Source organism: Haliotis cracherodii, unplaced genomic scaffold (genome assembly GCF_022045235.1).
Source record: "Haliotis cracherodii isolate W230 unplaced genomic scaffold, xgHalCrac1.p SCAF_7, whole genome shotgun sequence".
NCBI lineage: Eukaryota > Metazoa > Mollusca > Gastropoda > Lepetellida > Haliotidae > Haliotis > Haliotis cracherodii.
In genome coordinates this window covers 40,936,634-40,949,828 of record NW_027266330.1, presented here as the reverse complement: position 1 = coordinate 40,949,828, position 13,195 = coordinate 40,936,634, and the positions used below count along the sequence as shown (strand labels likewise).

Here is a 13,195-nt window from a genome sequence, read left to right as displayed (position 1 = left end):
ATTAGGAATAAACACTATGTATTTAGCTCGCCAAGGCTCGCTAAATACAATGTTTATTCCTAATGCAGGATATTTACCATCACCAAACACACTCGCGTGATAACCTCTATTAATCACACTAAAAAAATGTCTTTAAAAAATGTTTAGAACACATTAATTCATGTATAGCAAATAAGGAAACCTCAATCTTTTACTTGCATATGAGTAAGGAGTGTATCACCCTTGCATCCACCCATCCCATTATCCCATCCCGTGGTATGAAAATGTTACATACATCAGGACAATGAAATTCATTGACTGTTATCAAAAAGAAATACTGGCAAGTATTGCTGCATTCGATCACCCCCTTCACAAGCATGAACGTATTTGACAGATAGTCCTTTGCTTTATGACACAGTTTACACACAAACCTTTGTCAGCTATCTTGACAAACAAGCTGAAGCCTTCTGCAGACCGCAGTGCCAGCTTGTTGGCAATGTTCTGACAGAAATCCTTTGCTCTAGTACTTGACTCAACCTCAAATGCCTGATAAAAAAAATAGCAGGTATATATCACGGTTCCTTTTATAATCCATTTGGAGAGACTTGTTAACATAAAGTACACAGTTTAAACTAAGATAAAATACAAAACTTGTATAGAATCAAATTACAAGGTTCAGTTCTATACTTCAACTGGAAGGTTACTACAAATGTCTCCTAAGCACAGTAGCATATCCCCACCTCGTCTGTGTCATCTGGGAAGTAGACTTTGTGCAGGATCTGTGTTGTCTTGTGCTGGATGGCCTCCACCTCAACTTGATGGGGAGGGTACTTCCTCGTACCATTCCTGCAACATGCAACACTCACCCTCGAACAACAGCAACACACAGACTTGGTATCTCGATAGTCATACAACATACATTGTGTCCATACATATAAGTATTCAACTGACAGGCCTCCTTTTGTGGGATTGGCTAGCAGGCTTATATTTACAAGTGCTTCATACCTTAGTGTCTTCTTGAGTCTGTTCATGCAGTCTGGAGCAATAGCATTCTTCCGTGTCCTGAGAAACTGCATCAGCTCCTTCAGGAGGTTGGTGCTTGGGGCAAAGCAGCCTGTAGCAAGCCACATCAGCTCATAACCACGCTCCTCACTGGCTCTGTAGGAAAACACCACATGGTAGCACTGGGCAGGACAATCATGGTAAGGTCTATAGCTGTTTATCAGATACTGCTGTTACATTAACAAGTCACAATATTTGACTAGAACACACTTTCTATGGATGAAAGTAGTGCTGGATAGATGGACGTGATTATCAGTGCTTACTTCCCCCACTGAAGGTGTGCAAGATGGTCTGTGCCTACCTGACTCGGTTGTCAGTCAGCTGCTTCATGATCTGGCAGTACACCTCGTCTCGCAGGATTTCCTGAAACCAAAGAATAAGCACCTCTAAAAGACCGCTTAAGAGTTGAGAATTTTCAGTAGCAAGAGGTGAGGTGAGGTGAAATAGGGTTTAACGTCGCTTTCAAGATTATTGCACATACATAGCGACGTGCAAGCACGTGTGTGTGTGCGTGTGTGTGTGTGTGTGTGTGTGTGCGTGTGTGTGGCTGCTTGTCTTAGTCCAGACTTATGCATATTTTATAGTGCTAGCCCACTGAGATACCATGCTGCAGTTTAACATGGATACCCTACTCAGACACAGTATAATGACTCCGAGCAGACCAGTCCTTGTTTTACCCCCTTAATGCAGAGCGCCAGGCAGGGTAACAAGTACCATCTTACAACGTCTATTGATATGATGTGGCTGAAAATCGAAACCCAACCTTCCACTCTCTGGCTAGAGACCCTCCTATGAGAGCACTGTGGCAAAAGGAGTAAATTTTTACAAATACTAAACTGAGATTTTTCCATAACACAACACTCTATATGATAGAATGGTTTTGATCTTAAAAATATCTAAAGATATCTCAAAAGGTGCTGTTTCACAATTCATTTCTTATTTCAATATATCATTAATTCACCAATATACAAAACAGGTTTTTAGATTTCAAAAAATCAAATTACAAAGTGAACAATAGTGTAACAATCAATTCTTTTGTGCTATTTTAGAATGAATTTTAGACTTAAGAAATGGAATTTGTGAATCATTATATTAAAATTGTTTACGTAATAACTGCCATTACTCAGATCTTATGACATTACTCGGGTGTTATGACATTACTCAGGTGTTGTGACATTACTCAGGTGTTATGACATAACTCAGGTGTTGTGACATTACTCAGGTGTTATGACATTACTCAGGTGTTATGACATTACTCAGGTGTTATGACATTACTCAGGTGTTGTGACATTACTCGGGTGTTATGACATTACTCAGGTGTTGTGACATTACTCAGGTGTTATGACATTACTCAGGTGTTATGACATTACTCAGGTGTTATGACATTACTCAGGTGTTGTGACATTACTCAGGTGTTGTGACATTACTCAGGTGTTGTGACATTACTCAGGTGTTGTGACATTACTCAGGTGTTGTGACATTACTCGGGTGTTATGACATTACTCAGGTGTTATGATATTACTCAGGTGTTGTGACATTACTCAGGTGTTAAGACATAACTCAGGTGTTATGACATTACTCAGGTGTTATGACATTACTCAGGTGTTATGACATTACTCAGGTGTTATGACATTACTCAGGTGTTATGACATTAAGGGAGAATTCATTACTTTGATTAACAAAGAAATGAGATTTTCAGATATCAATAACAATACATCTAAAATTTGTGATATCTAAAACACATTAGGTGATATGAAATAGTGCATTTGATTGTAAGATATCAGAAAATAAAACCTTGTGGTATAAACAAAAACCGTTGTATCACAGGTTTTCAGACATCATATGTTTTCTGACAGCCATGTTTATCGAGATTACTTGTGCTATAACAGAGTGTGTAGCATCCAGAAAATTAAATACCCAGATGATGGCTTGTTTTGAACAGAAAGTTGTCTTTTATAAGTGAATGAGATGTTTTACAATTGTTCATGTGATTAGACAAAACTATGATTGTTTCTTAAGAATCCAAAACCAATAACAGGGGGATACTTCAAATTTTTATACATCACAAATTGTATCTCAAGTAATATAATACACGTTCTGGTTTTATTAAATACATTTTGCAGGTATAATAGAATGATCAAATATATTTTAAATAACATCAGTATTATTTACTGATCATGATACTGACATTTTAACACAAATAAGTTGTAAGATCCATTATATAAAGGAAACTATCTGTAATTATTTTATGATATAAAATTAAATTGGTGATTATACATCAAATATATTATTTATATAACAATTTGGAGAATAAGTCACATTACGGTATTTTATGTTATATATTCATTTATCATATAATGAGTAGGTTTCTCGGCAGGATAAAGCCAATGGATAAAAACGATATCCGTTGGCGTCATATGCTGATAGAGATGCAAATATCAATGGTCAAGTAGGGAATACTTTCACTGTTTATAAACAAACATGGCGTCGCCCTCATCATTCGGCGATCGAGTCAGGATTAACCATTGGGAATCTGGATAAACTACAGGGATAATTGCTATCATTATCAAAAGGACAGTCCAATATACTGAAAATCAGTGTCTAACTGTGATGTAGCTAAGACATTTTATAAGTTTTGGCAACTTTGGAGATATAAACTTCGAAACAATTTTGAGAGGGCACCAGGTCTAGCCAAGCGGGATCAGTAGCCATATCTGTGCTTGTAGACCTCTGCGGCTTGAAAACTTTTCCATAAATTAAAATAGTTGGATTTGCCCGAAATATGTTTGAATTGTTACCTTGTTTCGTTTTGTCACTGTGTGTACATCCGAATGCACTTCTTAACGTTATGACAGGACAGGCCGACTATCAACAGCGTCTGAACGTGGCCATGATGTCTCATAGACTAGGGTTAGAGTAGCTTCCCTTTGACAAAGGGCAGTTACTCAAGCGTACAGACCGATGGATTGCCACGAAATGCAAGTAAAAACAATTGTTGTTTGCATATATGTTGCTTAGCCACTGTATAAGAAACAGAATTCAGTTTGAACTATATTGGCTACTGTCACTGTCCGACTGACACATAACTTACCCTGTGACGTAATAAATATTAATTAGCACATTCCAGGAAAACTCGCAATGTTTAGGTAATGTTTGTGAGAGAGGGAAAGCGATTTTCAAACACAGAACTAAAGAATGTCATTATATGATAAAGAGGTTATCACGCTTGTGTGTTTGGGGATGGTAAATATCCTGTATTAGGAATAAACACTATGTATTTAGCTCGCCGAGGCTCGCTAAATACAATGTTTATTCCTAATGCATGATATTTACCATCCCCAAACACTCGCGTGATAACCTCTATATATTTTCATTGTAGCAAAGAGCAAATAAAATTTTATGAAGAAACATTTCCTTGAAATTGAGTACTTACATTTCTGAGTGGAGGTTCGAATATGGCATCAGTGATTTCATTGGAGTTCCTACTTCTCTTGGATGGATGGTCACCCATGTACTTCAGTATAGGTGCTAGGGTTAAGGAGAAAGTAGCAGACAACTTCATTACCTAGAAATGTAACTGAGGACTGTGTTCCCTGACGTGTGACTGAGGACTGTGTTCCCTGACATGTGTGACTGAGGACTGCATTCCCTGGTGTAAGTGTGGACTGCGTTCCCTGACATGTGTGACTGAGGACTGCATTCCCTGGTATAAGTGTGGACTGTGTTGCTTAATGTGACACAGGACTGCATTCCCTGGTATAAGTGTGGACTGTGTTGCCTGACATGTGTGACTGAGGACTGCGTTCCCTGGTGTAAGTATGGACTGTGTGGTCTGACCTGTGTGACTGAGGACTCCTTCCCTGGTGTAAGTGTGGACTGTGTTGTCTGACCTGTGTGACTGAGGACTCCTTCCCTGGTATAAGTGTGGACTGTGTTGCCTGACATGTGTGACTGAGGACTGCGTTCCTGGTATAAGTGTGGACTGTGTTGCCTGACATGTGTGACTGAGGACTGCATTCCTGGTATAAGTGTGGACTGTGTTGCCTGACATGTGTGACTGAGGACTGCGTTCCTGGTATAAGTGTGGACTGTGTTGCCTGACATGTGTGACTGAGGACTGCGTTCCTGGTATAAGTGTGGACTGTGTTGCCTGACCTGTGTGACTGAGGACTGCGTTCCTGGTATAAGTGTGGACTGTGTTGCCTGACATGTGTGACTGAGGACTGCGTTCCTGGTATAAGTGTGGACTGTGTTGCCTGACATGTGTGACTGAGGACTGCGTTCCTGGTATAAGTGTGGACTGTGTTGCCTGACGTGTGTGACTGAGGACTGCGTTCCTGGTATAAGTGTGGACTGTGTTGCCTGACATGTGTGACTGAGGACTGCGTTCCTGGTATAAGTGTGGACTGTGTTGCCTGACGTGTGTGACTGAGGACTGCATTCCCTGGTATAAGTCTGGACTGTGTTGCCTGACGTGTGTGACTGAGGACTGCGGTCCTGGTATAAGTGTGGACTGTGTTGCCTGACGTGTGTGACTGAGGACTGCGTTCCTGGTATAAGTGTGGACTGTGTTGCCTGACGTGTGTGACTGAGGACTGCATTCCCTGGTATAAGTGTGGACTGTGTTGCCTGACGTGTGTGACTGAGGACTGCGGTCCTGGTATAAGTGTGGACTGTGTTGCCTGACGTGTGTGACTGAGGACTGCGGTCCTGGTATAAGTGTGGACTGTGTTGCCTGACGTGTGTGACTGAGGACTGCGGTCCTGGTATAAGTGTGGACTGTGTTGCCTGATGTGTGTGACTGAGGACTGCGGTCCTGGTATAAGTGTGGACTGTGTTGCCTGACGTGTGTGACTGAGGACTGCGGTCCTGGTATAAGTGTGGACTGTGTTGCCTGACGTGTGTGACTGAGGACTGCGGTCCTGGTATAAGTGTGGACTGTGTTGCCTGATGTGTGTGACTGAGGACTGCGGTCCTGGTGTAAGTGTGGACTGTGTTGCCTGACGTGTGTGACTGAGGACTGCGGTCCTGGTATAAGTGTGGACTGTGTTGCCTGACGTGTGTGACTGAGGACTGCGGTCCTGGTATAAGTGTGGACTGTGTTGCCTGACATGTGTGACTGAGGACTGCGGTCCTGGTGTAAGTGTGGACTGTGTTGTCCAACATGAGAGTGAGGAAGGATATCAAGGAAGCTCATGCAGGCTTCAGCACTCTGATCCTCCTTGCCCTGCAGCTTCTTCAGCAGTGGCTGCTTGATGGGGTCCTTGGAGTACCGCCACAGATCATCCATGCGCTTACGACCCGCAGACTTGATGGACTTGCTCAGGGTGCGCTTGGGGGGCATTCTGTAACATACAACATGCAAACCATTTCAAAATAGGTTCATTCCTTTTCAGTGTTAATAACCACAGCATCTTCTTAGTATGTGAGTGAAGTCCAGCCCATCAATTAATCACATGTAAACAAGCAGATCGTAGCTAGACGCCTCAGTCAATGCTGTGCCGTACAACAATAAACTACATCAAATCACAGTATTTCCTCCTGAAGTGGTCCATGGTGTACTGCCTTAGTGTGGGCTACATACTGGAAGTGTCGCAACTGGGATATGATGACATACATCCACTAAGTCAGAGAGCCTGACCACCCCATCCCGTAAGTCGCCTCTTACGACAAGCATGGTTGCCTCTAACAACAAGCATGGGTTGCTGAAGATCTTCAGGGTCACATACCTGAAGTGGTCCAGGGAGTACTGCTCCAGTGTGTGGGGCTTTTCTCCTGGCTCGATTATCTCAGTTTCATCTTGCATAGGGGCCAACAGCTTCTCAGTCTGCTCCCCAGACTGAACAAACAAGTTCTGAAACAAGACAAGAACATGTTAACTGCCCAACCAAATCCATTATTAAGTTGTTGTTGATGTTGATGTCAATTTTGATGTCAATGTTGATGTCAATGTTCATTGTTGTTTAATGCCGCACTCAGCAATATTTCAGCTATATGACAGCAGTCTGTAAATAATCAAGTCTTGGCCAGACAATCCAGTGATTGACATAATGAGCATTGATCTACGCAATTGGGATATGATGACATGCATCGACCAAGTCGGCAAGCCTGACCACCCGATCCCGTTAGTCTCCTCTTACAACAAACACAGTCACCTTTCACGGCAAGCATGGGTGGCTGGAGACCTATTCTAACTCGAATCTTCACAGGTCCATTATGAAGTTAAAAGAGTATTTAATAAACACATCTCATACTACTGAGAGACAATGCTTCCAGTGATGGCGTTTGTATTAAGCTGGTGAGAAGACATACTGACCAGTATTTCTGTCGGTGGCCGGGTGATGGTAGGCAGGACATACACACACTCGGCTGGGAAGTCTCCCTTCTTGTTGGTCTTGACGTTCTCCCCGTAGCACCAGCCGGAGTTCATCACCGTCTCCCCACTTTGCTGGTCCAGCACTATCAGGTCTCCCTTGCTGAATGTCAGGAAGGTGGAACCCTCACCTGGAAGGGGGACAGAAGGTCAGGTGACTCTTGTGCCAGGGAAGCAGCAGCCTCCACATAGTAACAGGAAGGACGATCAGAGTCATAGCAGTCATTCGAAACAGATATTCTCACATGACTTGTCATGTTGTTAATCATACAAAACACATCCACAAATGTGCCCTTTACCACATCCCATTCATCACTTGTTTCATAAGTTATTTAGTCATAGGTGCTGTCGGTCAGCAACATACGTATGGACAGGGTACACCAAGGGGTAGAGAAACTTCTCCACCACCACAGAATTGTGTTGAGACACAGAGAGGTTGAGGTGAGTTGTGTACCTGGTGAGGTGTAGTCCTGGATGGCGATGACGTATTTGGACCTCTTCTTCAGTCCCTCCAGGAAGGTGACCACCAGGTCCTTGATGTCCTCGGCATTGGGGGAGGTGAAGGTGTACTCGTCACCCTTCACTGTTGCCAGCGTGAAGCTCTGACCATGCATCTTGCCCGTTCTGAAACATGGAACACAAAAAATAACACACAAAAATGTAAAACACAATTATACCCTATGTAACCCCATCTATCCTTGCATGCTTTTAATAACCATAAGCACTTTGGTACAGCTGATGGCTATTGCCAGATATTTTTTCGTATGGAACAATTTGACATTGCAGGGAGAATAAACTATGAGCGGTGCAATCCTTAGTGATTTATTCTCCCTGCAATGTCTAATTGTATGATCGTTTTGCCTTTGTGTTTATCTGTGTTGCCCAGCTACATCTATGGGGAATAACTCATTGAACACATCCCTCTAAAAAATAACGTCCAATTTGCGAGCTCATGTTTGAATCTCCAGAAATAACATCATACTAGAACAATGTTTTATCATGAAATAGAACACGCTTTGTTTTTCATTGCTCTTTGCAATTTTTCATGTTGCTATCTTATATTGCACCCTATTCCATATAGGGCTTTTGCAGAATTAATATATTTCAATTACATGCATGTAGTGAAGCTGAAACTAAAATAAAATGATCTTGAAATATATTATTCTTGATAAAATAATAGTTTCTGATAAAATTCATATGATCATTGTTTCAAAATTCTTTTAAGTTATAGTATTGGGTAATTATTAACCGAATCAGCAAGGTAATCTTAATCTCTAAACAATGTTTTAATCTCAAATTTGTATTGACCAAGTTTAATTGTTATCATCTGTTCGTTTCCCTGAATTCGCTAAAGGGATACAATGAAATATCTTTTTATTACAAATGTAGGGATTTAGTATGCGCTAGAAAGTGGTAAAATGTAACAAATGTTATATTTGTGATAACACTTTCTTAGTAAAGTACAGATTCTCATACTTTTTGGGGTTGAGTCCCGTCCAGGATTCAAATGTGTGAGGCACCTATAGCAGCACACAAAGTCAGCGGTCTAACCCACTCAGCCACCGAGGCTTCCACAAAAATGAAAGTCCCACAACTGGTAGTCTAGATCTAGATTAAATTGTGCACTAAAACAACTGATTTGAAACACTATTCTGTCAATCAGTCCATCTTAGGCACAGTGCCCCTTATTTTACAATCAATTATCAATGCTACTTACCGGCTACTAGAGACTGCAGTAATTTCAGGGAAAGACAACTCCAGCAGGACTTGTTCCTGGTCATCCACTACGTACACTCCTGTCCAGTTGACGGCGATTATCACATCATTCTTAGGTAAACTCGGGCCAGCAAACTTATATGCCTCATAGAATCTAGAGAAAAGTAATGGCCATTTATATTTTGCATAGCTGACAATGTCCTCTTTGACTTTTGGTGCTCTAATCCTTTCGTTTGTGAAGTACGGACTTCGGAGTTTACTGACAACAGATGCCATCCATCCCTGCATGGCATTGGGCTTCTGTAGGTAGGAGTCCGGGACGAAGGATGGCAGCAGGGCCTGGAGGCGCTCCGGGATCAGGTTGGTGCCATGCTCCACGAAGTACTGCTGAGCAGCAATCATTGCCAGGTCCTCATCCTGAAACATATGTTTGAACAATTCACTACAGGAGAGGGCCAACTTCAACAGCTAGGATCATTAATATTCATTTGTTGAACCAATTTCATCTCAAATAAAACAATTATTTAATCTCACTTTCTGTCACTCTTGATTGCATACAGATAATCAAACTGTCTTGTTTCGTTGTCATCTTTGGTACACTGAACTTTAGAATGTCCATGAGTAGGAATTCATAACAGATGACAATTTGTCTGGCAAGTACTCTGTGTGTTTGGAGCAGTAACATCACTACACTATATCTGTTACTTGCTATAACTGTGTGTTAGCATAACTCTCTTATCAGAAGACATTAGGCGAAAAATATGATCAATAAATGTTTTTCAAAATGAGGTCCTGATATCCTATTAGTTTACTGTACTGGTGTTTAGAAGCATACACTGCTTTGTACATGGCATCCCTATTATACAATCAACTGCAAAACTCAGGCTGCAAGTATAGTTTTACTATATAGTTTCAGAACAATTGGTATTATACAACACCAAAGAGGAGAAATCGTGCTAAAAGATGACAATGTAAACTTCAATGTATCCCTGAGTTAGCATGTGTACATTACTTAGGTTACCTTGTCACATCGGTACTCTCCAAACTTGATGCCCCTGACAACCTGCTGGTAGATGAGGTTGGTAGCCACAAGGTCCTCACTGGGATCATGCCATGGGGCAAAAATCTCTTTCCGGAAGAACAATCTCCATGGCGCATTCCTCTCCTGCGCCCCCTGCTCCTTGGCATACTGCTCACACTGGGAGATGGCGTCCATCACATGGTCACCACCACTGCCCAGGGAAGACACCTGCACACACAATACCTCGCTTTACATTATCTCCTTACTGTCGCTACTGGCTTATGTCGTCTTAAGATGGAGGTGGCACACAAGAGAGAGAGAGCACTCAACACATGCTGCCATCCAGAAACTTTACTGCGAACTGACTGCTACACTGAAGCGGACCCGCACATGCACTGCATACTTGCCACACAACTAATTTAACTGAACAATTCTCATAATAAGACTTCTAATGAAAACCTGCACTATCACAGGGCTAGTGCCTCAGGTGCCTGTTTTCATTCATCTGAAAATGACTTAAAATTAAAAAGCTAGCATCAGCTGCTGACCTTGTCAAACAATGCAATGTAGAGAGAGAAGCCAAACTGATCCCGCAGCTCGATCTTCTCGGAGAGCTGCTGGCACAGCTCACGGGCGGTGGTTGCGGAGTCGGCTAGGAGAGTCTTCGTGTTGCCATCCATGAATGTGATGGGCAGCATCAGCGGCTTCTTTGATTTAGTGGCCTGAAAGCAGTATCAGGGGACATTCACTGGTCTGTCATGACGAGTCAGGTACATTCATTTATTGCTAGTATCCTGTGAGCAACATCATCTACTTGATCCCATCTTACTAGGTTGCTATGGCGACTTACCTGCAGCTCTAGCCAACTGGGGGGCTGGTTCCTGGGACCATTGGAGAAGGTACGACGGAGGCGCTCTTCACAGTAGGGTGCATAGCCAGGTGGGCCATCTTGGATGAAGTTGCGCAGATACTTCACCATCTTGTAACACAAACAGAGAATGCTAATATTGATAATAAACTAATCATGTATGAAGTGATGTGGCTGTCAATACCAACACAATACAATCACTGCCCTAACCTTACATGCATATTAAACATATGCCAGTGCCTGTAGTTTACCCTTCCCTCCTGTCATGCAATCACAACTAAAGACTAAAAGTGTTCCTGTAACATCTGACAATAGGACATCAATGGGAGTTGGACATAATGAACCATCATGCTACCAGAGAAAGTCCTAACTTTCATCAATGGCTTGGTGTTCATGGTAATCTCAAGGAATGGCTTACATTTTCTGAAGGGGGGAAGCAGCCCACACACAGACACAGCAGGATCCAGCCACGGGCATGGCTGGCCTTGGAGGGGTTCTGATTCAGCTGCTTGCAGATCTGACTGTAGATCTCATCTCTGTAAAACAACATTCTTCATAAGTAACTCAAATTACATGGACAACATTCACTTAGCCTTGTTTCATACAAAACTTCAAATAACAATATCTCATTAAATTTTGGAATAAGCCTAGGACAACTAGCATATCTCAAACAGTGTTTCTAAATCTAAGCAAAGAAATATTTGGATCCATGTTATTTCAAGAGCCACCCGGAAACAATACACATATTTTTTTACCCTCTCAAATGCTAGCATGTTTTGCTCTAGAAGCAGCATATTTTATTACATACATTCTATAGTTTGTGTGGAAATAGAAGAAATAGTAACAATATTTCAGTTTTCAAGGAAGAAGTTTCAGATAATATCAACATCAAAATATTTAAAATATGTTAAAAGAAAATATAAATCTGCTAAGGCGACACTTTTTTTATTTCTTGGTTTACGGATTTCAAACTCATTTCAAAAGTGAGGCAGGCCAATTAAAAAAAAAGAAAAAAAAAGCCTCTCACATTTTTTTTACCTGAATTTTGTCCTAAAAAGTTAGGTAGGTATGAAAAAAAATATCCTGTCGTAATAAAAGTAAAATAACTCAATTTTTCAAGAACATTTTATTATATCCCTTGCACTCAGCTTGTGCAGGGATGACAACATAACATGTTGTCATGTCATGGGTGGAAATGCATGAAAAACGCTGCTATTTTGGCTGCAAATGCATGGGCAACGTTTAACTCTTTCAACACCAGCCAACCAGAAGATTACTGCTGTGACACCAAGTTCCCAGAGACTGTTGTGTGATAAATGAAACCAACATTTATCAATGAATTATCTGCTGAAATTAACATCTTTGCTACTACATGTTTGGCCATACACTATTTGAAAGGTCTAATTAATCCTATTGTTTATAAATATGAAAGTTATGTGTATTTCATTATTTAAATAATTCATAAACAACTAAATAAAGTTCGTTTTAAATAAATAATTTACACATTAAACGTTTTAAACATTCATAACGTCCAAATTTAGCGCAAATCTAACGATTTTTTCGGCAAATATAAGAATTCATAAAATCCACTTACCTATTTCTTTTTAATTTTCATTTGTTTACGTTGAACATTATTTTAAAAAAGAATTACAAATAATATCTGTCATCCCCCATTTCCCGATGATAGTGGCTGTCCGCTCACTAACATGAGGAAATACCTCGGTTTTCAAAGCTTCGTATGAATAACACATACATCCTGCCATGTCAGTATACATTAAAAAAACTTATATTGTTTCACCGACAAAATCTGCTACAAGGTTCGTGATTAGTCAAATTTAAGCACGTGACCTAAGGCAGCTAATCAAATTACAGCAAAGATAATTTTCAGACTTTGGCGAAAGGTTTGTGTTAAATCATGTTATTCTGAATGCTTTAGCATGAAATCGCGATCTATATTAAAAATATGGAACTTTATGGATGCATAGAGCTAGGTTACGAGCTGTGACAAAGATTTCTTATGCATATATTTTGGCATTAAGACATCGTGTCCGAGCCGAGAAATCCAGGCGACGAAAGCCGAGATGTCATTTGACTTACGATATGCGATCGCACGAAAAGTTGGAAATAATAACTAAGATGTCAGTTTGGCAACTTTTATAGATACATTTTTGATGAT

The 13,195-nt window shown here is 40.9% G+C and overlaps 1 protein-coding gene across 2 annotated transcripts in view; it reads right to left on the bottom strand.

Moving 5' to 3' along the window:
• Positions 1-13,195, bottom strand: part of LOC139447367 (myosin-VIIa-like) — an 81,143-nt gene that overhangs the window by 7,595 nt on the left and 60,353 nt on the right. For both annotated transcript variants that reach the window (XM_071228682.1, XM_071228683.1), the window contains 14 exons: positions 11,438-11,555; positions 11,002-11,130; positions 10,700-10,873; positions 10,152-10,379; positions 9,132-9,547; positions 7,869-8,038; positions 7,358-7,545; positions 6,771-6,895; positions 6,226-6,386; positions 4,475-4,566; positions 1,343-1,404; positions 985-1,137; positions 720-825; positions 411-525 (listed from right to left, as the gene is read on the bottom strand). In XM_071228682.1, coding sequence (XP_071084783.1) covers positions 411-525; positions 720-825; positions 985-1,137; positions 1,343-1,404; positions 4,475-4,566; positions 6,226-6,386; positions 6,771-6,895; positions 7,358-7,545; positions 7,869-8,038; positions 9,132-9,547; positions 10,152-10,379; positions 10,700-10,873; positions 11,002-11,130; positions 11,438-11,555 — 2,237 coding nt within the window. The remainder of the gene's footprint in view (positions 1-410; positions 526-719; positions 826-984; positions 1,138-1,342; positions 1,405-4,474; positions 4,567-6,225; positions 6,387-6,770; positions 6,896-7,357; positions 7,546-7,868; positions 8,039-9,131; positions 9,548-10,151; positions 10,380-10,699; positions 10,874-11,001; positions 11,131-11,437; positions 11,556-13,195) is intronic.